The 24,256-nt window shown below is 48.1% G+C and overlaps 1 protein-coding gene across 12 annotated transcripts in view; it reads left to right on the top strand.

Annotated features, from left to right (window-relative positions):
• ZSWIM8 (zinc finger SWIM-type containing 8) overlaps positions 1-15,193 on the top strand; it is a 132,428-nt gene extending 117,235 nt beyond the window's left edge. For 9 of the 12 annotated variants that reach the window (XM_050959909.1, XM_050959911.1, XM_050959913.1 and 6 more), the window contains 5 exons: positions 1,611-1,779; positions 4,407-4,580; positions 10,584-10,703; positions 12,095-12,273; positions 14,185-15,193. In XM_050959909.1, coding sequence (XP_050815866.1) covers positions 1,611-1,779; positions 4,407-4,580; positions 10,584-10,703; positions 12,095-12,273; positions 14,185-14,388 — 846 coding nt within the window. In that variant the 3' untranslated portion in view covers positions 14,389-15,193. Of the gene's footprint in view, positions 1-1,610; positions 1,780-2,128; positions 2,190-4,406; positions 4,581-10,583; positions 10,704-12,094; positions 12,274-14,184 lie in introns of those variants that run through there. The other 3 variants (XM_050959912.1, XR_007775190.1, XM_050959915.1) reach the window with 3 other exon arrangements.
• The last annotated feature ends 9,063 nt before the right edge of the window (positions 15,194-24,256 follow it).

Genomic DNA, 24,256 nt, shown 5'->3' on the forward strand with positions numbered 1-24,256 from the left:
CTGTAATCTATAATTTAAATCTGCTTCTATACCAAATGACTTAAGAATAGCTAATGTGATGCCAATTATTAAAAAGGGCTCCAGAGGTGACCCCAGAAGTTACAGGCCAGTAAGCCTGACTTCAGTACGGAGCAAACTGGTTGAAATTGTAGTAAAGAACAAAATTGTCCAACAGATAGATGAACATAATTTGTTGGGGATGAGTTAATATGGTTTTTGTAAAGGGAAATCATGCCTCACCAATCTACTAGAATTCTTTGAGGGGGTCAACAAGCATGTGAGCAAGGGGGATCCAGTGGATATAGAGTACTTAAATTTTCAGAATGCCTTTAACAAGGTCCCTACCAAAGGCTATTAAGCAAAATAAGCAGTCATGGGATAAGAGGGAAGGTCTTCTCATGGATTGGTAACTGGTTAAAAGATAGGAAACATAGAGTAGGAACAAATGGTGAGTTTTCAGAATGGAGAGAGGTAAGTAGTGGTGTCTCCCAGGGATCTGTGCTGGGCCCAGTCCTATTTAACATATTCATAAATGATCTGGAAAAAGGGGTAAACAGGTGGCAAAATTTGCAGATGATACAAAACTACTCAAGATAGTTAAGTCCCAAGCAGACTGTGAAGAGCTACAAAAGGATTTCTCAGAACTGGGTGACTGGGCAATAAAATGGCAGATGAAATTCAATATTGATAAATGCAAAGTAATGACATTGGGAAACATAATCCCAACTATAGTTATAAAATGATGGGATCTAAATTAGCTGTTACCACTCAAGAAAGATCTTGGAGTCATTTTGGATAGTTCTTTGTAAACATCCAGTCAATGTGCAGTGGCAGTCAAAAAAGTAAACAGAATGATGGGACTCATTAAGAAAGCGATAGAGAATAAGACAGAAAATATCATGTTGCCTCTATATAAATCCATAGTATGCCCACATCTTGAATACTACATGCAAATATGATTGCCCCATCTCAAAAAAGATGTGTTGGAATTGGAAAAGGTTAAAAAAATGGCAACAAAAATGCTTAGGGTTATGGAACAGCTTCTGTATGAGGAGAGGTTAAGACCGGGACTTTTCAATTTAGAGAAGAGATGACTAAGAGGGAGTATGACAGATGTCTATAAAATCATGACTGATGTGGAGAAAGTGAATAAGGAAGTATTTTTTACCCCTTCACATAACATAAGAACCAGGGGTCACCCAGTGAAATTAATAGGTATCAGGTTTAAAACAGGCAAAAGGAAGTACTTCATGCAGTGCACAGCCAACCTGTGGAACTTGTTGCCAGGGGATGGTGTGAAGGCCAAAAGTATAACTGGGTTCCAAAAGGAATTAGATGTGTTCGTGGAGGCTAGGTACGTCAGTGGCTGTTAGCCAAAATGGTCTGGGATGTAACCTCATGCTTTGGGTATCCTTAAACCTCTGACTGCTAGAAACTGGGACTGAATTATGGGGGCATCACTCAAAATTGCCCTGTTCTGTTCATTCCCTCTGAAGCATCTGGCATTGGCCGCTGTCGGAAGACAGGATGCTGGGCTAGATGGACCTTTGGTCTGACCCAGTATGGCTGTTCTTAACGTTCCTATGACTGATACCCAGCTTCCTTTCTAGGGTGTCCACCCAGCATTCATAGGAGCACAGTATCCCTATTCTGTAACAACACCATCTCTGGCAGCTACAGCCGTGTCGTTTCCCGGTGTACCCGTCCCATCCATGACACAGATTGCAGTGCACCCGTACCATGCCGAGACAGGACTGTCGCTGTCTTCCAACGTAGCAAGTGAGTATCTTGGCCCCCAGACTCTGTATGTAATAGAAGTGTGGGTCATAGTCCTCCCAGCTTTATCCCAGACAGGACCAATGCACCTGGAACAGGACTATCACTGTTTTGAAATGTCCCCAGCGTGTGCATCGCAACCCAGAGATGCACGTGCAGAGGGAGGTTAGGCCCATGATGGGGCGACACCTAATGCACCAATCAGAAGTAAATCAGCAAGTGGAACTTCATGGTGTCGATCCATTGAAGTTTCCAGAGTTTCACCCCTCAGACTGAATTGAGGTAGACACTTGCTAGCAGTCTGACTCCAGATAACTGGATGAGCTTTATTTCTCTCTCCTCCCATCTGCAGCCCTTCAAGTAAGGGAAGGCATGTGTGACATCTCTGGTGCTGTGAGGTCAGCTACTAAGAGGTACTTGGAGCAGGAGGCAGCCAAACTTCTGCCACAGAAACTTCCAAAGCCTTTGTCATCTTCGTGAGAGCTTGGAAATGGTCTTGCCTCAAATGCACGTGCTTAGGAGAGAGGGTTGTGTCAGCAGGAGTATCTCAGGGACAGTCTCTGAGTGACTCTGCTATGCTGCAGTCAGGCTGGAGTTCAGCCAGTGTGCAATGCTGGGAACAGCTGCTGTGTGTGACTATCACTGACCTGCTCCTGTGGGGCATGGCTCTGGCAGGAGAAAGCCGGACCTCGGCTGAATAACACCATCACTTTCTACAAGAGCAGTACTGCATTTGGAAGTGGGCTGGCTCTTACTGTAAGTACTACCAGTGCCTCCCAACCCATAAAGTTCTGGAAGAGCCAGCACAGCGGGGGCATTTGCTGGACACGTTGTCCTCCCTCCCATCCAGATGCTTAGGGAAAAGGGGCTCCTCTTTCTGCTTTTTTTTAAAATGCACTTTCACTCATTTTAACTGATGTAAAAATGACTAGAAAAACCTTGGCGGTCTCAGGATCTTAAAACTTCCCAGGTCTGGTCAGCCCAGTGCCTTTACTTTCAGCTTCAGACTTCAGCTGTGTAGTGGTTGTGACTCTTAGCTTAGAAAAGCAGTTGCTGTTCTCTTCCCTCCTGTGCTGGACCCTGCAGGCTGCTTGCTCAACCTAGGATAATGTAAATGAATACAAAGTGCCTCCTCTCTGACTGCCAGGATGTGACTTACCTGAGTGTGGATTCTCTTGCAGTGTATGTACTCTCTAGTTTTTAAAACACTGTTGCCAATGCCTGGATACTGTTCAGAAAGTGCTTACCCATGTGATAGTGTCTAGCTCTGGGTGATGCTCAGCGCACCCCTAGGGTCAGTCTCCTTGGCAGGGTTTCACTTAGCTTTGTAATTTGTGTGTCCGACATCTTTCTGTCTGCTTGTGTGATGAGGTCAGATAGATCTGGTCACGAGACACACATTGTCTCCTAGGGAGCGTGCATCTGACACATGCTCATCTCTTAACTAACGTATACAGCAACAGAGAGCATATTTTGAAAAAAAAACATGAATGAGAAGAAATGAGAACATAGACTCCTCCCCGGGCTGGCTGACTTAGCCAGTTGGATGTAGTTGCATATAGGGAGGCTGTGAAATAATGGCATCTACTCTGAAGCTGTGAGGCATGCCACAACTCTCCCTATTCATGCCCTTCTCTAGCGGAGATTCAGATAAACTTTGATCCCTTGCCTGACTCCACCTTATTGACTCACTTAATGTTACTTAAGATTCTACATGCATAAATTGACATAACATACCAGCTTCTACCATGTGTACTTGGGGAGATGTCCTCCTCAATTCCTTCTGTGCCCTCACAGAGCTTTTTTAGAGGTTTTCCCACTCTTGTTTGAGTATTGGTTTAGCTTTATTGATGCTGGCTCTGGTGGAAGCTCAGCTGTCATCTCCATGGTCAGAGATGTAAAAGCACCAGTGGCTGTCCTACAATAGGAAGCTCGCCATACCGAGCTTTGTTGGAGTCACAGCGATGCTACAGCAACGCTGCAGATGTAGCTGAGGGAGGGGGAGTGGACCCCACCTCACCTAGTATTCCACCTTTCTTAATAGTGTTCCTTCTGAATGACTGTCCCAGCCAGCTCTCAGTGGAGAACTCAGCTGAGGTACCCTGGGCAGAGGCCCACCTCCTTGGGCAAGTCACCATCAGAGGTGTTACTTAAACCCAGTAAAGGCACTGGAGTCAACAACTCTCATGACTCATGCTGCCCTCTCTGTTCAGCTGACTTGACCACTGTTCACACAGACATTGGTCTGAAACGTCATTTCAGTTTTCCTCAAGCCCGAATTGCAAAGAAATCAGATGGTGTATTAATGAGTCCTAGTGTCTGTAGTACATGGTGTGCAGAGTAGGGCAGGAATGCACGCAAACTGACCCTCTTTAGAAGACTCAATCCCTGTTCCTTTAGCAAAATATGGATCTTATTTCCACTCTGTGCCTTATAGCCCAGTTTTTTCCAGTCCACTTAAAAGGTGTCTCTGCTGTTCTCCACCAGTGTGATTGCAGCTTTCAAATGGGGCAGTTAGCAGGATGGCATGGGTGGAGAAAGGGGTGTTTGTATCATGAGGGAGAAAGTGAGTTAAGAACTTTTTCCTGGGCTTGGTTGTCTATCCTAATGCTGCTGTTTCTTCTCTCCAGTAGGGAGTGTCCACGCGGGGTCAACATTCCCAGCAATTCAGGGGGCTCCCTTGACGGCTCTTTCCTCGCAGCCCAACTCCCTTGTTACAGGGGGCTTTCCTTCAGAGGATGAACAGCACAGTCAGCCTGTGAGCCCCCAGGGTCTGCACTACCTCCACTCTGCCTACCGAGTTGGTAAGGACAGCCAACCGTGGCTCCCATGGCCCTCTCAAGAGGGATTCAGGGCAGGGCTGCAGGAGGCTCTCACCGCTGTATGGTAATTCTCTACTGCACCAGTCTGGTGATGATGGCACCATGGTCCCCTGGAGAAGGCTTGTTCATTGTCACATGTTGATTCTGAGGTGTAGAGGCAGAGCAATTTCAGACTGTCCAGTATCTCTGCTGGGCACTGTCAGTCTGCTGTAGCTATGCAGACAGGAAAGGTAGATAGACATGCAATGGGGAAACAGTCCAATAATCCAGCAAATGAATGTCCAGGAGTTGGGTAGGTTATGAAGGGGATGAAATGAAATACAGCTCTGCAGGCCAATGAGTGTTCAGCAGCCATGCAGGAGACTGGGATTCAGTTTCTGCTGCTCCTGGCAGAGCTGTTAAGCTATGGCCATGCCTCCACTTCTCGCTCTCCCTGGGCTACACATATGCCCATATGCATTCCTGGGCAAACTGGCTACGAGACAATAAATAATCCCCCAGAAACCTAACCTGGACTGTCACTGGCCTGGGGGTGTTGGAGCCCCAGGGCCTGTGACTGGTCACAGATCATATTAATTTATACGGTGCTGTAAATTTTACAAACACGTTCCCTGAAGGGTGTCTACTGCGAGACAGGGATGACAGACACAGGACAGTAGGTTGGGGCAGGGAGAGCCAGGGTAAATCTGGGGCGAGAAACTGGAAGGGAAGGGTGCCTGGAAGAGAAGTGGCTTTTCAGGAGTGCTCTGAGGGAGGAGAAGGTGCTCATCAGTCTGTAACGGGGGGATTTCTTTGCGTGAGTGCATGTCTATTCCACTTCAGGGGTGCGCAAGCCCCATGCACTAGTGTCGGAGATTTTTCCTTTAGCTGCACTTGTCCATGTGGCGCATGCACCCTGGCAGCCTTGTGCTGCTGTGCCATGGTATAAAGGACAAAGCTGCCCCGAACCTCCCTCAGATCCTTACCGCCTGTGATGGTGGTTGGTGCTGTCTACCTTGCTACTGCAAGTGTTCTCTCTGTCTGAGTGTTTATATTGGGTGTAGTTTTTTTACTAGTAGGTTTCCTTTTTCTTCAAACTGGTGTATTAAATACACACTATAGTTACTGGCAGTTTGGGGTCCCAACACCCAGTACCAGGGCATATGTCAGTCCCCAGGCTTCAAACCTTGTGATGGATGCAAGAAGTCAGTGCCAGTTAGTGACCTGTGCTCCAGGTGTTGAAGTGCCTAGGAGAAGCTCACATCAGGGACAGGTGCCAAATCTTCAGGGACTTTAAGCCCAGAACTGAAAAGGACTGGGAGGTCAGACTAAAGCACCTTCTTATGGAGGCAACTCAGCGCCTACCTTCAGCCTTCCTGTTTTGGGTGGGGAGGCACTAGGCTCCTCTGCTTTAGGTAGGAGCGCTCCTCCTGTCATGGCAGAGTATTGATGCTGATCATCATCTCTGGTAACGAAGAAGCAGCACTGAAAACTGCACAGAGAGACCTGTTGTCTAGGAGATCATGGTCTCTGGCACTACAGTCTAACGAACAAGCTGGGAAGGAGGGTAGCGTGTGCTTGATGCCAAGGCACTCCCCAGCCCAGACAGCTCCAGCGCTGGTATGGGTGCCGTTGAGACCAACCTCTGAGGAATGCCATTCAGTGGTATCATCATCTCTTCCTGTGCTGTCAGTGCTTGAGGCATGTGCTGCGACAAGCCATCTGCTGAGTCTCTTGATGCCAGCTATGCCGGCAGTTCGAGAGACATCTCATCCGGTACTGAGCGATTCTTGCATGTATTTACAGCTACAAGAATTCAGTATCCAGTTTGGCAGGCACTTCTGGACACTCAGGTACCCCCTTGAACAGTACTGTCGAGACGCAGGCAGGCAAAGATTTCCCTGATGCTGTCCTCTCCAGACTCCTCGCACCAAGAGGCTCCACACCTCCTTGGTCGGATGATTCAGGATCATTGTCATAGTCAGAAATTGGGTTTTGTGTGTTGCAGCCACATCACATAAGGCATCATTCTCCTCCAAGTCACCTCGGGTATCCAGCAGAGCCTCTGTGTTGGTTGGCCAGTAGGGAGCCACTTTGTGACCATATCAGTGGCTCTCTTGGAACCTGTGGGGGTTTTCCTCCAGATTATCTATGAACCCTCACTCCTGTGCATCCTCCAGCAGATGTCGTAAAGCTGCATGGCAAGAGCTACAGGAAGCGGCTTCCGGTACCGAGCTTGGTACTGAACAGGGGTAGTCTGCATCAGTGACTCTCCCTTTGGAGGAACTGGGGGAAGCTCCACCTCAGCCAGCCTTGGGTGTGTCCTCCTGATTGCCCGATGGGCGGTAGCATACAGTATTTCCTCACCACCCCCAAACGATCACAGGGCCCACCAGGGCTGCTTAAAGAGGATGCCTTCCTCCCGAGATGTCCCAGTCTCCTGCATGGTTGCTGAATGCTTGTTTGTCTCAAGGAGTAAAGGGAAAAGTTACAGGAGAATATCACCTGTGCTGCCTCTTTCATTCGCCGTGAGCTCATCCAATCAGCTTGGGAACACCAAGCAGTTAGTTTGACTTCTCATCAAGGACAGGTTGACAGTTTCTCCTACCCTGGTGTTTTCCGAAACGCTACCCTGCTTCCTAAGTGATTGGTCCCACATCCAAAGCCTCACACAACCAATGAGAAGAGTCAGCTGCACACTCTAGATGTCAGGCACGCCCTGGCATTCTACCTGGAACACACCAAGCCCTTCTGCAGATCGACCCAGCTCTTTATTGTGATAGCACAAGGATTAAGGGTCTTCTGGTATCCTCTCAGAGGATTTCAAATTGGATCACCACCTGCATCCGTACTTGTTACGCGTTGGCGCAGGCTATGTCTCCACGGATATTGAAGGCTCACTAGACTAGGGCTATGCATCTTCCGAAGCCTTCCTGGTGCACATCCCTATGCAGGACATCTGCAAGGCTGCGACGTGGTCTTTGGTACACACGTTCACAACATATTATGCCATTACCCGGCAAGCCAGAGATGACGCTGGAGTTGGCAGAGCTGTGTTGCAATCGACATTTTCATAAACTCCTACCTGCCTCCGATGGTATTGCGTGGGAGTCACCTATAGTAGAATGGACGTGAGCTAGCACTCGAAGAAGAAAAGACAGTTACTAACCATTCGTAACTGTTATTCTTCGAGATGCGTTGCTCATGTCCATTCCATGACCCGCCCTCCTTCCCCACTGTCGGAGTTCTGGCAAGAAGGAACCCAGGGAGGCTGGTGGTGCCTCTTATATCAGTATATTCGTGTGCTACTCCATAGGGCGCCAGAGCCGGTCCCCTATGGATACCACTGAGGGAAAAACTTCTGACACTGATGCATGTGGCGAGCATGCACAGCTAACGTGGAATGGACATGAGCAACACATCTCGAAGAGCAACATTTATGAAAGGTAACTGTTCTTACAGACAACACTGTAGTGATGTTCTGTGTGAACAGAGAGTGGCAGCCAGTCATCACTTCTGGGCCAAGAAGCAATACTGCTTTGGGAGTTTTGCATCAACAGTTCAATCCGCCTCAAAGCCTCTTGCCTTCTGGGTGTCCAGAAGAGTCTGACAGGCCTGTTGAGCAGATCATGTACCAGACACCATGAGTAGTCTCTCCACCCAGATAGAATCAGACACATTTTCCAGCCCTGTGGTGTTCCCCACATAGACCTGTTTGCAACCCAATGACACATCAACTTTATTCATGAGAGGTCATAGTTTAGGGTCTCTGGCCACTTCTCTCTTGTCCTGGAAAGACAAATCTAATGTATGCATACCTTTGGTTCAGCTTCTACCCTGGGTGCTCTTAAAAACCAAATACCCTCATGCTTGTATTATACTCATAGCACTGGCATGGCCTCACCATCACCTGGACCTGATCTCGTGGGACCACAGTCACCTCCTTCATCCCAACCTGGAGCCCTTTACCTTACAGACTGAATGCTCCCTGGATAATACCTCAGGAGGAGTTCTGTTCAAGGGATGTGCAAAATGTCCTCTGGAATAGTAGAAAATCTTCTAGGTGCACTTACCTCTTGAAGTGGAAAAGATTCTCCCTCTGGTCTCAGCAAAAAGGTGTTTCTTTGTTCCAAGCTCCAATACAACATGTACTGGACTATTTGTTATACCTGCAACAGCAAGTTCTGCCCATTAGTTCCATCAGGGTGCACCTAGTAGCTCTCTCTGCTTTCCACTGTCCAATTGGCAGTCGCTCACTTCTTTGCAACCCCATGTCACTTGTATCTGCATCCAATCTGCAAAAATGACCTGCAGAGAGCCACAGATTTACAGGGTTTTAGACATAAAATTTGGATCTGCAATCCGCAGAAATGGGTATCTGTGGATATGAAGCAGATAGAGCTCTGCAAATCCACAGCTATCTATTGAAGTCTGTCTGGTCAGAAGGAACTGAGGGGACTCGGGTCAGGAGTAGCTCCGTCCTTTGTCATTGTGTAGCAGCGTGAGCAGAGGGTACATGTGCTGCCCCAACATGTACTGCTAAGGGAAAAATCTCTGGTGCTAGTGCACTGGGTGCACACACCTAAAGTGGAAGGGACGTGTAACAGGTACCAAACAGGTTAGTAACCGTTTTCTGATTGCAGCCACAGAGGCAGGATGATGACAGTCACCGAGTGGAAGCAGTAAAAGAGAGCACTGAAGCATGAGGGCTGAGAGGGAGCACGTGTTGGGGGGAATGGGGTAGAGCCCTGTAGGTGAGGACAAGGAGCTTGAAATTGATGCTGTAAGTGATAAGCCAGCAGAGGATGGGGGAGGGCACAGCTAGGAAGAGGAGTGACCAGACTGGAAAAGCTGAAATGACAGAAGTGTGGGCATTGCAGCATAGCTGCATGGTCTGTTTCTTGCAGCTGAATGTGTTGCTTTAGATTGTCAGTTACTGCCAGACCACTGTGCCCAGTTCTGGTGTCCGCAGCTCAGGAATGGTAGCTGGAGAGGGTTCAGAGCAGAGCTACAAGTACGATTACAGGACTGGAAAACGCACTCACTCTGGTTAGTTTAACCAAAACAAGATTAAGGAGTGACTTGATATGTTTAGAAGTACCTATATGGACAACAAATACTGGATAATGGGCTCTTCAGTCTAGCAGACAAAGATACAGTAATGTGCAAAGGCTGGAAGATGAAGCTAGACAAATTTGAGACTGGAAGGAAGGCACAGATTTTTAAGAGTAAGTAATTAACTGTTGGCACAATTTACCATGGGGTGTCGTAGATTCTCCATCACTGGCGATTTTTAAGTCAAGATTGGATATTTTTCTAAAAAAACATGGTCTAGGTCAAACAGGAATTATTTTATGGAAGTCCGATGGCCTGTGTTATGCAGGAGGTCAGACTGCTTGATCACAACTGTCCCTTCTGGCTGTGTAAGCTCTGAGTCCATGAACAAAGGGGAACCAATAGCATGCTATTGAGATGTGCTGCTAGGATACCAAACTGCCAGCTCACCTAGCAAAACATTTGGGGCCCCGCATGCAACCAGAACTGTCAAGAGTGCTAATTAAGTCCCTTTGCAGCCCCAGGGAGCTGTTTGCTCTGCAGAGATTTCCAGCCTGGGATTGGTGTGGGGTTGCTAGCTGCCCTTCAGCTCCACCTGTGTTAGTTATCTTCAGGGTGTGCACTCTATCTCCTGGGGAGCTGTTTGGTGCCAGGGGATCTGCTCTGTATACAGTGGTGGTGTAGCCATGTCAGTCTCAGGGTATCAGAGAGACAAGGTGGGTGAGGTAATGCCTTTTATTGGACCAAGTTCTGCTGATGAAAGAGACGAGCTTTCGAGCTTACACAGAGCTGTTCCTCAGGTCTGGGAACTGTACTTGTTGGATCTGATGTCAGCCTACAGGATGGTATAGCGCTAGGTCAGTTGGATAGGAGAAGAATCTCCATAGGGCAGGGTGCCTCTTCCTTGGTTGTTTGGAATGCTGTTTGACTCTGATTGTCCCCTTCCTGCAGGGATGCTGGCACTGGAGATGCTTGGCCGGAGAGCTCACAACGACCATCCCAACAACTTCTCCCGCAGCCCGCCCTACACAGAGGATGTGAAATGGCTCCTGGGGTTAGCTGCCAAGCTAGGTAAGGAGCAGGGGCGCTCTCTGGCCCTTGCATGCAGAGTTCTGTGCCCTAGAGGAAAGGCCCTGTTTTCTCATCTCCTAGGACAGAATCAGTGGGCCACAGAATTGAACAACTGCACCAAGAAAGAGTTGGTTGGGTCCACTTCTGCTTCCGTTCTCTGGGGTGTTTGGGAGAATCCCAGCTTCCCTCAGCCCATTCAACGGTGACGTCTCTGAATTCTATAGCAGGTTAAGGATGAAATTCCAAGGTGCTGAAAGAGCACATGGAGTTGGACAGGACACAGTGCTCCAATAATTTCATTAATTGGCATTTTCAATGGCCCCTAAGTGTTGCAGTCCAGACACAGACCTAAGACACCCTGTACCACCCTTGCCTTTCCTAGTATTCATGCCCTCTGAGACCCTCTGTAATGATAAATGCCTGACTCACCAAGAGAACTGTGTGGAAAAAGGCAGTTCTATTTCACTGAGGATTTCGATATTTCCAAACTTATTTTCAATGAAGAACAAAAATTAAAAAAGGAGAAATTCTTTGTGAAAGGGAATGGAGTCCAGGGGCAGGTGGAGTGCACCATATCTGTGGACCCCTGGAAGCCTTGGCTCTCCAGCCCTGGGGCAGACTGCATGGCTGGCTGCCCTGGGGCCATGGAAGCCTGGGAACCCCACATGCACCCTGTCTGGTTTCTTTGGTAGTTCAGCAAAATGGCACCATCTCCGCAAAACATTCTGATTTTGCCAGCTGGCAGATTGCAACAAAACAACGTTCCATCAGGATTTCTGAACAGCACGTGTCTCCAGTTCTATTTCCCCAGCCCTCTTTGGTCTGGTCTAAACAGCAAATTTCTGATTCTCCCACTTAGCCACCTCTGCCAGCAGGAAGAGCAGGCATAGACGACAATGCCCAAAGCCCAGCTGCACTAGCGCTTCCACTGTTAGTACCACTGGGAAGCTGCACTGGTCACAGTGCAGTGGTGGAAACTCCAAAATTGTCCAGTGTTATCAAGGACTTGATGTTGTGTGTCCACGTGTTCCAGGAGGGAACACAGAGGGAATGGAAATGGAGGCTAGCCAAGTGTCTTGCTAGTTGGAGTATCCCTCCAGTGCACAGTTTCCTTTCATGTTCCTTTAAAGGGATGTAAGTTGGGAGCCACACCAGGAGTGGGGCCATCTCTGCTCACCCCGATAGATACTTGCAAGTGTGAACGCTTGTCTGCTGGACTGTGGTTGTGTTTCCTGGTCTCTGCCTCTCCCTCGTACGGGAAGTGCAGCTTCAGATGCTGGTCTCTCAAACTGGAGCCAGTGCTGCAAACTTGGGAGCTGCTTGATTTCTCATGGGTTGGTTTCTCCTCTCTCCTTGACATCTTGTTGCTCTTGCCCCCCTTTCTTGTGCAGGTGTAAACTATGTACATCAGTTCTGCGTTGGCGCAGCCAAGGGGGTGCTGAGCCCTTTTGTGCTGCAGGAGATCATCATGGAAGCACTACAGAGACTCAACCCTGCCCATGTCCACAACCACCTACGCACTCCAGCCTTCCACCAGCTGGTGCAGCGGTGCCAGCAGGCGTACATGCAGGTAGGGCGCTGCCTGGCCCCCTGCTTCCAAAAGCTGCCGGGCCAGTTTCTCTGCAACTGCAGGCACTGCTCTTGCGCGGGGAGGGAGGGGAATCCATTGGCTGCTCTGATTTGGGCTGATCTGTCTAGCTTTCTGAACTGGTGCATCACATGGGAAATCTCTTTCCAGCACAGAGAGACTGTCTCCAAAGTACGCCACAGTACCCATTCTTCCCCTCCCTGTCCCATCAGTACCTGCCAGCTAGAGTGTTTGCCTCAAGGTGCCTCCTCCTGTCTCCTGCCCTATGGGGGAGCATCTGACCCCATTGCTCCATGCACCCTGCATCTTTTATTGTTATCTTCCTTCCCCACTTCTTCCTGTCTCCAAGTTCTACCTTATTTTTCACTCTTGCATCCTCTTCTCCCCCCCACCCCCCACTCCAGGTTTTCTCCCCACATCTCCTGCCCAACCTGGCTGCCTTTCTCCGTCTGTCTGGGTCTTCTCTCTTACCATTTGTGGCTCCTCTTCTTCAGGCTTCCAGACCCCTTTCTACCCTTCACGCCTTCTCCCGCACTCCCATTCACAGGTGTGTAGAGGAGGCAGGTTGGCCAGTGGCCCTGGGAGTGCCTAGGTATCCCGGGGTTTATTTAAAACAGGATAAATCCCAGTTTGTGGCCAGCTGGGATAGCAGGGCTGTACCTCCAACCCAGGGCAGTCCTGGCAAAAATGGCCAGGGGACCAATCCCCACACCTGTTGCTCTGTGAATAAATTATCAGAGGGGTGAGGACACTGATCTAAAGGCTCTGTTGAATATACTAACCTGCCACCTTGAGGCTGTTTGGTGTAACAGATCTCTGTGTGAGAACTACCGTAGCTTGACTTGAAATGTTTTTGCAAAACACGTGAAAGGAACATCCTCTCATGCACTGGGCCAGCAGCAGTAGGGCCTCAGCCAAGAGACTGGTGGGGGTGACTGATTCAGGCCCCTGCAGCAGAAATCATGGAGTTACCCTGCAGCAATTTAGCATCAGTGTTACTCGAAAGGGATAGGTTTCAGAGTGGTAGCTGTGTTAGTCTGTATCAGCAAACTGGGAGTGGCTGGGTCATTACAAAACCTAAACTTAATTTCCCCAATACGAATTTCTCCCAACTGTTACTCACACCTTCTTGTCAACTGTCTGTAATGAGCTACTCTCTTACCATTTCAAAAGTTATTTTTCCTCCCTTGATATCCTGCTGTTAATTGATCTATCTCGTTAGACTGACCTCACACTCAGTAAAACAACCCCCATCCTTTCATGTATTTATACCTGCTCCTGTATTTTTCACTTCATGCATCTGGTGAAGTGAGTTCTAGCCCATGAAAGCTTATGCCCAAATAAATTTGTTAGTCTCTAAGATGTCACAAGGACTCCTTATTTTTTCAAAAAGGATAGCTTCCCTTGCCCTGGTAGCAGCAGAAAGGAAGTGTGGCGCAGACACCGTGAACATGGTGAGGTGGATGGAACTATAAATGGCCCTTGTGTGTAACCTGCAGAAAGCACATGGCCTGGTGGAGGCTGTGTGTGTGGAGCTGACTAGGGTCTGGGGCATTTCCTTATCTCATGGGCATTTTCTGTGCTGCACTCTGATAGGTTCTCTCCTTCAGGAGCTTTGTAGTAGCTGCCTGTTGCAGAGTAAGGTGGAAGACCTGGATTTTCATTCAGTGTCCCAGTTGGTTTCCGTGGGTGTGAGGCATAGCGTTGTCATCTGTTGTAGCAGCTAACCTGCTGGTCAGAGCCTCTGAGTCTTGGTGCTGGTGTTGGTAACCCTTATTGCAGAATCCTGTGATGTTTCACCCTGGGAGCAATTGAGCCCTGCGCTGAGCACTTCACAGCCAGTGTTAAGGTGGAGAGAGCAAACACCTGAATGCTGTCTCCTTGTCCCCCCAGTACATCCACCACCGGTTGATCCACCTCACCCCAGCTGACTACGATGACTTTGTGAATGCCATCCGCAGCGCCCGAAGCGCCTTCTGCTTGACCCCCATGGGCATGATGCAGTTCAACGATATCCTCCAGAACCTAAAGCGCAGCAAGCAGACCAAGGAGCTGTGGCAAAGGGTCTCTCTGGAAATGACCACCTTCTCCCCGTGACAGCAGGCAGAAAGCTACGGACTTGCAGACCCCCACCCTGGGTAGCTTTAGTTCCAATCACACCATCATTCCTTATGGTGTCTTTTTTATTTTAGTTTTAACTTGTTGGAAACCACTGATCTGATGTATTTATACCGTGACATTCCTCTCCAGCGCCACCGCATAACAGTGCTCAGCTTCACTTGTTCTTCCTCCGACCCCCCGCAGGCCATGGCCTTCGTAAGGGGGAGGAAATGAGAAGCAGTTGAGCTGGCTTCCCTGCGGTGTATCCTTGATTTCGCCCTGAGGCTGTCCACAAGCGGTTTGCAGTGTGTGTGCGCGGTTTGAGGGCGGGGAGAGTCTGTCTTCAAACAAATATTTATTTTGGCATTTATAAATGTGTAAACTTCTTTTTTTTGTATGGGTTTCTCTCTCTCTTCACACGCCAGCTTCTGTCAGGGAGGCTGGGGCCGCTCTCTGCAGAGCCAGAGCTCCCAGGCCATTCCTTGCAGCACCCCCTGCTGAGAGAAGCTGGAGTAGCAGGGAGCTCCTCGCTGCCCAGCCACCTCCACAATTCCCTGCATCGGCTTCTGATGGGAGAGGCTGGGAGTTGGAGAGTCATGCACCGGGACTGTGCTCAGCTGCCTGGAAGCCTGGCTGAGCCGCTGGGGCTCTTTTCCAGGAGTGTTGCTGCCTGGGCACTGCTGGCTCCGTCGGATGTTCTGAGTTGTACAATCGTGTTCCTTTGGCTGGGGTATTACTCTCCTGTAATCAATTTCTTATCCCTGGTCTCTTCTCGTTTCCTGATTAAACACTCATTTTCTTAGACTGATTCCCTCTTCTCTCGGCTCTGGTGCAATGTTCCTGCCGTGGGCCAGTGATCGCTCTTGAACGGCTCACAAGTAGCTGTCGCACTTGGGCAAATCCAGGCTGGGAGAGGTGGGCGTGGGGGTCGTCGCTTTCAGTAAAACCGTGGCAGGCTGGAGAATCTTTTGCCTGGCACAGCACTGGAAGAGGACTTTTCTCCAAGCCGTTCAATAGACAGCACCTTAACTGGCCTCTCTGTTCCTTCTCAACTCTCATGGCTGAGTGTAAAAGGAGTGGGGATTCCTGTGTGTTCTTGCTTAACTTCACTGGCCATCAGGGCTTGAATGCCAAGGCTCCTGTTTGTTAATTTATTAGTGAGCGATAGAGTAATTGGCTCTTACTGCGCATAGAGCGTCACGTCTCCAAAGTCCCGTACTAACAGAAACTACTCTCCCTTAACCGTACCTAACCTTTATATGGTATGTAGTGAAAAATATTAGCTCTCTGCATAGTTTGGCGAGATGCTCAGCTGAATAAGTGGGCAAGACTGTGGTGGACGTGCTACAGAATGTTCATTTGAGAAAACATTTCTTTTTATATCAAGGAAACATAAAGAGTTGCTGCCATGTTAAATAGACATGTTTAAAAAAATCCTTTCATGTGTTACTGCTGACTCCTCAGATCATTAAACCTGAAAGGAAATTAAGAATCTCTTGCACTTTTCACTAGTTGTGCATGTTGCTCTTCATTTGCCTTGGCCAGTGCCAACAAAGTTTCACTCTCTGGCTCTTCCTGCGTTTGGGCTTCAAGTGCCATTGGGGGATGTTTTAATCCAAACGAGCTCCAGTGACATTTGGAAAAAAGTCATAGATTTTAAAGCCAGACGGGACCATCTTGAGTGCTGGAGAATCCAGTAAGTTGTTCCAGTAGCTATTGATGAGAACAGTTTAAGTTTGGTAGTAATACTCAAGTGTTGGTTCTCCCCTGCCTGAGGCCCCTGTTAAAAGCTCCAACATTGCCCTTTTGTTTCCTACCCTAGACAGGTGAAAAACAAATTTAAAAGCTGCTGGAATAATGAGCCTCCATAACCATCTGCGTTTGACAGAGGTGAGGTTTTTGCTGGTGTCTCACTGAATGTGAATTCAAACTTTGGCCCCCTTATGAGCCCTGGAGCTTTCAGTACCCTGGCTATCCACTCAAGTACGCTGGGAGACCGGCATCGTAAAAGGTAATGGGGGGTGCTGCATAACTGACGACTGGGTTTGACTCAAGTTATCTGCAGTGCTGAAAATGGAGACAGCCAGGTGATCCAAAGAGAGGTTTGGGTTCCTGGCACATGGGTATGCTCTCTGTGCTGGGAGGGGTTTGTCCAGTCAGAGTAGGGCTATCTCCTGGGGTCAGTGCTAGGTTATCAGGAAGGCTCTGAAAGAAAACTGTTTCCCACCCTTCCCCCAGGTTTAAGTGAAGAACAGTGGGGGTGGGACAGGGGAGACAGAGGAGAACATTTACTATCATCTCCAAGAAATGCAGGAAGTACAGGAGAAGTGTAGCTTTGCTGCTATCTTACACAAGTGCTAGGAGCACAGGTGATAGTCCTGAGTTGAGGATGTGGGTTTAGCTTGAAATGTGAGATAAAGGGAAAGGCAGAGACTTGGTTAAACCACAATATGGAGTTGGAGACTTCCAGTGAGGAGATGGTTGTTCAGGTGAATCTAGACACACACAATCAGGAGGAGGTGGCAATGTGGAGAAAAGTATTGTCACCAGGATCCGTAGTTTGGGCTGACACAGCAGAGATGGCTTGTATGAGGTTAGCAGGGAATTTCTGGCTGGAAGTGTACTAGTTCTAATTCCATGTAGCCCTTATGATCTCTGTAACCAAGAGGAGGTAGTGGGACACGTGATCTGCTTCTGTGTGCATCACTGTGTATGTCTGACAGTGGTGTCTTGTACTCATTTTCTTTTCTGCTTCTGGGAGGGAGATGGGGAGGGAGAGGGAGGGCCTTCTATGTTCATGTGAATGGCCACTGCTCCCAGTATAGGGAGGGGAGCTGCAGCCACACCAGAGCCTCAGCAGGCACAGCAAAAGGGATAGGGGAGTTCGCCGGATGGGATGGGATCTCAAGACAAATGTGGACTGAGCGAAATGGCCAAGCCAGGCAGGGGTCCGGGTAAAAATAGTTTTAGGGGGTTCTGCCCGTTTCTCAGAGGACTAAGGCTGCTAGGAAACCGTCTCCTTGAGCTATGCTGGAGTGCGTGTCTAAGCGCGAATAGGAGCATTTAATGAGGAAGGTGTTTTTCCCCTGCCATGCTGTGAAGTTTCCTCCATGGTCCTGGGAGAAGGCAAACAATCGCCCTCGCAGGTTACCTTTGAAATGGCACATTCCCACCTGCTACCACAAGAGCTTTTGGGCAGCTTGAGCAGGCTCTGTGACAGTCAGGACATCCCTGGCTTTGGCTAAGTTGAGCCCCAGTGGCTCCTAGCAGCCTTTACTGATTTATTAAATCAGCGTTTGTTGCCCAAGATGGCTTTCTTCCTGCTGGTTACTTCAGAGAATAGGGTGAAGGAATTAGTCTCATGATTTCATCTTCTGAAGTGGGAGAAAACCTGGCAGGGGCAAAGGATGTCTTTTGTCTCGCTTCCATTGAACCCAGATGAGAGAATGTGGCATTGCTTAGACCTGAGTAGGGCTCTAAATCTCACTGTCTGAATCCTGAGGAAGCTAATTTGCTCTCAGCCTTCTCAGAGTGCCTCATGTCCCAGCAGGATGCAGTTCAGTCACTCCCCTCTAGGAAGTGTTCCGCATGGCTGAGGACCTGTGGCCTAACAGGGCAATTGCATATTCGACCTGGAGCAAAGGTTCCCACAACAAGAAGTTTTGATGGTCTTGAGTCCAGCCACCAACTCTTGCTGGTGCCTGCACTGACACTCCCCTCCCCAACCTCCCTCAGGGAGCCAGTGGGGCCTTGGGTGAATTGTGGGGGGAATGCAGGTCCAGAAAGGCAGTGGACTTCAGAGGTGATAGGGAGAGGAGGAAAGGATATGGTGTGGGAGGAGGCGGTGGAGGCCAGGGGCAGTGCGGGTGTGGGGTGAATCCTGCCCCGTGACCAGAGTTGAGGATAAGGGCCCAGTCCTGTAGAGCTGTGCCCCACCTGGAACAGAGGGGGCGGGGGGGCAGCATCAAGGAGCAATGGGAGAGACCAGTTGCACTTTTGTGGCCTGAGTGATTTATGGGAGTCCTCAGTTGATTAGAAATGTTTTGCCAGCTTTCCCCAAGGCCAATACTTAGTGAATAGTCCCTATGCCAGATGAGGCAGGGGGCTAGTTCATGTGCTCTAAGGCAGAAGTGCTCCATTATGATCATGAGTCATAGTATATGATCATGTTACCCCCACCCCCAACTGAGGGCCAATGGCACGTTTATCATAATAGCCCTTGCTGAGAGGCCAATTGGGCAGGGGCACCATTTCAGATGGGGCGGAGGGGGGCAACTTTAACTATGATTCCAGATAACTTAGCAATTAGCTGACAGGAGCCCTGTATCTAATTACTGTTCAAAAGAGAGAAAATTAAATAAATAATTAGACCCACTCAGCTTGAATCATGGACGCCTAGAAGATTAGGGTTGGAAGAGACCTCAGGAAGTCATCTAGTCCAACCCCCTGCTCAAAGCAGGATCAGTCCCCAACTAAATCATCCCAGCCAGGGCTTTGTCAAGCTGAGCCTTAAACACCTGTAAGGATGGAGATGCCACCACCTCCCTAGGTAACCCATTCCAGTGCTTCACCACCCTCCTAGTGAAATAATGTTTCCTAATATCCAACCTAAACCACCTCCACTGCAACGTGAGACCATTGCTCCTTGTTCTGTCATCTGCCACCACTGAGAACAGCCAAGCTCCATCCTCTTTGTAACCACCCCCTTCAGGTAGTTGAAGGCTGCTATCAAATCCACCCTCACTCTTCTCTTCGGCAGACTAAATAAGCCCAGTTCCCTCAGCCTCTCTGCTTAAGTCATGTGTCCCAGGCCCCTAATCATTTTTGTTGCCTGCTGCTGGATTCTCTCCAATTTCTCCACGTCCCTTCTCTAGTGGGGGGACCAAAACTGGATGGAATACTCCAAGTGTGGCATCACTAATGCCGAATAGAGGGGAATAATCACTTCTCTCAGTCTGCTGGCAGTGCTCCTACTAATGCAGCCCAATATGCCGTTGGCCTTCTTGGCAGCAACAGCACACTGCTGACTCATATCCAGCTTCTTGTCCACTGTAATCCCCAGGTCCTTTTCTGCAGAACTGCTGCTTAACCAGTCGTTCCCCAGCCTGTAGCTGTGCGTGGGATTCTGCACTTGTCCTTGTACCTCATCAGAGTTCTTTTGATGCAATCCTCCAATTTGTCTAATACTAACATGTTCTGACATCTTGTGGCAAGACACTGGTTGGATTTAAAATTTTAATGTGTAGTCTTACTTTGTTACTAACTCGGGGGTGTCTCTCTCCACAATCAGGACTCAATCTCAGCTCTCAGAGGGGAGGGGTCTAGTGGGTTATAATGGGAGTGGGGAGTAGCTACATCTGGGTACTATTAAAGAACATCAGAATTGCTATACTGGGTAAACCAATGATCTGCCTAGCCCAGCATCCTGTCTTCCAGCAGTGGCGAATGCCAGGTGCCCCAGAGGGAATGAACAGAACAAGTAATCAAGTGATCCATCCCGTCGCCCACTCCCAGCTTCTGGCAAACAGAGGCTAGGGACACCATCCCTATCCATCCTGGCTAATAACCATTGATGGACCTATCCTACATGAACTTATCAGAACCCTGTTATAGTTTTAGCCTTCACAACATTTCCGGCAAAAAGTTCCTGATGGTGACTGTGAAGAAATACTTCCTTGTGTTTGTTTTAAATCTGCTGCCTATTAATTTAATTTGATGACCCCTAGGTCTTGTGTTATGTGAAGGAGTAAATAACATTTCCTTAGTCAATTTTTCCACATCACGATTTTATAGACCTCTATCATATTCCCCCTTAGTCATCTCTTTTCCCAGCTGAAAAGTCACAACTTTTTAATCTCTCCTCATACTGAAACTGTTCCATGCCTCCAATCATTTCTGTTGTCCTTCGCTGTACCCTTTCCAAATCCATTTTTTGAGATGGGATGACCACATCTGCATGCAGTATTCAATATGTGGGCATAGCATGGATTTATATAGAGGCAATATGACATTTTGTCTTATATATCCCTTTCAAACATTCCATTCACTTTTTTGACTGCAGCTGCACACTGAGTGGATGTTTACAGAGAACTATCCACAATGACTCCAAGATCTTTTTTGAGCAGCAACAGTTAATTTAGATGCCATCATTTTATATGTATTGTTTTTTGTTTTGTTTTTTTTGGTCTTCTATATTTATTTTTGTGAAGGCCAATACATATTCAGATGACGTTAAATACAATGTCCAACAGAACTACTGCATCAATGGTACAGTAATGTGCGCTTACATTCACACAACCGCTGATATCATCCCAGTCTTCACAGTAGAAGAGAATTTCTCTGCTTCAAAGAAATGTCTTTATTCATATACATCCTTCTTATCTGCAATGTAATCTACAATCTCTTGTGGACACATTAGCTTTAGTTGAGATGATGTTTTCCAATGTTCTTTACTTTGCATTTATCAACATTGAATTTCATCTGCCATTTTGTTACTCAGTTTTGTGAGATCCTTTTGTTATTTTCTCAGTCTGCCTGGGACTTAGCTAGCCTGAGTAGTTTTGTTATCATCTGCAAATTTTGCCACCTCACTGTTTACCCCTTTTTCCAGATTGTTTGACTATGTCTCAGTACAGACCCCTGGGGAACACCACTATCTACCACACTCCATTCTCACCATTTAGTACTACCCTTGGTTTCCTATCTTTAATTATGCCTTTTGTTATCTTAATCACCCTGCTGCTGTTTGTAAACAAACTCCCCACCCCAAGGGTAGAAGCCGGGAGCTCATCACATTCAAGCTGTGTGCAGTTAAGCGATCTATCTGGGGCTAGGGCCTGTGCTGTGAGCAGACCCTCAGATACAAAACTTTGGGGGAAGTCCCCCTGCAGTTAGGGTCTCTCCTGCTAGTAGGCTGATATTTCCCCTTTGAGCTGGAAACATCCAAGAAATTTGTGCAAGTCAATAGGATCGAGAGGGGCAGGGAACGTCACCCAGGAGAGGCTCTTACCACAGTGCAGAGAATGGACTCTTCCCCAGATTCAGCTGCTCTCCTGGCTACGCCCAGATATAGCTTAAGTTCACCCCATTTCCTAGTGCTCGCCTTTTTCATACTGCTCCCAAAAATGGCCAGCCCACATACAGGCTTTGGGCAGCTGTGTTTAAGAAAGGGCTGTCCCCACCCCACCACGAATCTGATCATGGAAAGCTGCTGGCAAACAACATACCCCTTAAAGTACAATGGGTGGTGGGTTCTTCTTGATTTCTGTCACCTGCAGCTTCCCAAGAGGAAGGTTGGTTTTGGATGTAATCAGACTCTAGCCTCAGGACGAATGCTTTAGGCAAGCTGCTCTTACTACTTGCTTCACAAAAGTTTTCTTAAACTGATTTTTAATCCAGTGACTCTGTTTAGGGGGTCCACTCTTTGCACCAAAACCCTGATCATATCTCTGGCGTTCCTGCCTTGTTATACTCATGGCTCTGTGTCCTACATGGAAAGGAAACTGATTACAGACTCCTGATATTCCAGCCCTGCTGCAAGGTGACTTTGAAACAGCCAGCCATGGCAGTGCTCCAGAGCTCCTGTCTTGTGGCTTTCATTTTTTGAGGGACAGGTAAATGAGCTGGAATTCTCCTTTCATGTGTTGAGCCTCACTTTAAATTTGCTAGAAATGGTGGGCTGCACTCATGGCCTAGCCTAACTCAGAACTCAAATGCTCCTTAATGCAGCCAATTCCTTTTGGGTCATTTTACCCTGTCAGTATCAGGCTGTCGTTACTACAGTTTAAGCTGTCAAGAGCTTTCTGGCCCCCTGGCTCCACTGATTGCATGGGTGCATCTTTTTAATTTTAGGCTTGGTCTAGCTTCTGTGAGAGGTCATTGGTGTGGGTTACTTCCTTTCTCTGCAGTAATTTGTGTGTGTTCGCTTGTTACTCTATGAGGGTGCTGGGCTGTGATAGCTCCTGGTGATTAGTTATCTAGTTCTCCTGCATTGCTGCTCTGGACAAGGTCACGGAGGATAGGTCCGTCAGTGGTTATTAGCCAGGATGGACAGGGATGGTGTCCCTAGCCTCTGTTTGCCAGAAGCTGGGAATTGGTGATGCGATGGATCACTTGATGATCACCTGTCCTGTTCATTCCCTCTGGGGCACCTGGCATTGGCTGCTATTAGAAGACAGGATACTGGGCTAGATGGACCTTTGGTCCGATCCAGTGTGGCCATTCTTATGTTCATTTTGCCTAATTTGGAGCAACTGCTCTGACCAAACCCTTTTTGAGTCTCTTGGTAAACTATATATTATTGGCATGAGACACTGACAGTCTTGAAGTTAGCAGGGTCATACTAAGGCCACCCCAACCTGAGGGGGCTGGTTCTTCAGGTCCAACCTGGTTTTGTGTTTGTAGGGTTAGAAGGCTTTGGCTGGGGAATGGGTGGCTACTTCAATAAATGTGCTTGTGGGGGTTTGTTTTAAAACCAACTCTTCTCCAGCAACTAGAGTGGATATGAATAGCCACAAAATGTAATTTGTCCAGAGCAGTGGCTCTAGCATACAAGGGAGGAGTGAATTAGTTGGTGTGGTAAAATAACTGGAAAGGAACTCTTTTTTCCAATACAGAGGTCAGTCTGAATGAACAGCTGTGACAAGATCTTGGACTCAAACCTGTAACAATCAAGGGAACAGGAAAAGAAACAGTGCAAGCCCAGTGGCAGGAAGTAATGACAATGCACAGAGCACTCTCCTAGGGGCGCTTAGTGGGGCCAGGATAATATTACACTTGGTTACAGGGCCTTCCTCTTGGAACACACACACACTAGAGTTCTTCTATACGGAGGCAGAGTGTAAAGATACCTGCACTGCTTATGCTGAATGTAGCTTCCTGCTTCTGAAGTGTAATAGCAACCTCCTGCTGCTGGGGTAGTTGAATTGAGGCTAAGCTGCTGTGAACAAGCTCAGGCTGCTAGCCTGTGATGTCTGAGCAGCATTGGACCACCTCCAAAGTTGGCACCAGCCCTAAAGAAAAGCCTGTTCTTTGCTGGGTGGCAGCACAGGGATGGTCAAGTTTTCTGCCTGCAGTTTCTTGACTAGAGCAAGCCTTTACCAACTGCTTCAGGCTGGCGAATCATGGCAGGTCTGTGAGTGATGAAGCACTGCAAACACCCACAACGTGTACTGAGACAGGAGGGAACTGTTTCGCTGGCCTGCCCCATTTATTTTTATGGCTCAGTGGTACTGGTGCTGCTGGTTGTAACATCTGCCCACTTTAGTCACTGCACATCTTCATGATCCTATTCCTAACACCCACCACACCCTTCCCCAATACCAGCTTAGGTCACTCCAAGCTGTAGCTTCTTTGTTTCCTGCCTTTGCCCAAGCCCAGGGATGTGTGTGGTGGGGAAGGGGGTGAGCCCAGAACCACAAAGAGGACAACACTCAAAACCATCACAACTCATAGAAAATAAGTGGTACATTTATTGAATCCACTGAATGCTACTTTATTCAGACACTTGTGCTCAGCTTTGAGAGCCAAGAATTTCTCATCATTCAATGTGAATGACATTATACATGAATCCAGTGCAGGAAGAGGGGCTCTCCTCTGTTCTAATGGGGGAGATAAGTTTCTATTTTGTTCCTCTTTTGGTTGCACAAGGTTAGCCCTTCTTTGGGCATGTGGAATAAAATACTATATTGCATACTATATACAATGGTAAATGCACCATTTAAAAATACACAATACCTAAGGCTCAATGGAAAAGCTTGGTTGAAACAGCTTCTCTCCCCTTTAGAAAAAAGGAGACCACAGAAGTTGCCATACGTTGTGTTCCTGTCTGGGTCAGATACCATTCCAAGTGACCCTGCCATTTGTC

This window comes from Gopherus flavomarginatus, chromosome 6, assembly GCF_025201925.1.
Source record: "Gopherus flavomarginatus isolate rGopFla2 chromosome 6, rGopFla2.mat.asm, whole genome shotgun sequence".
NCBI lineage: Eukaryota > Metazoa > Chordata > Testudines > Testudinidae > Gopherus > Gopherus flavomarginatus.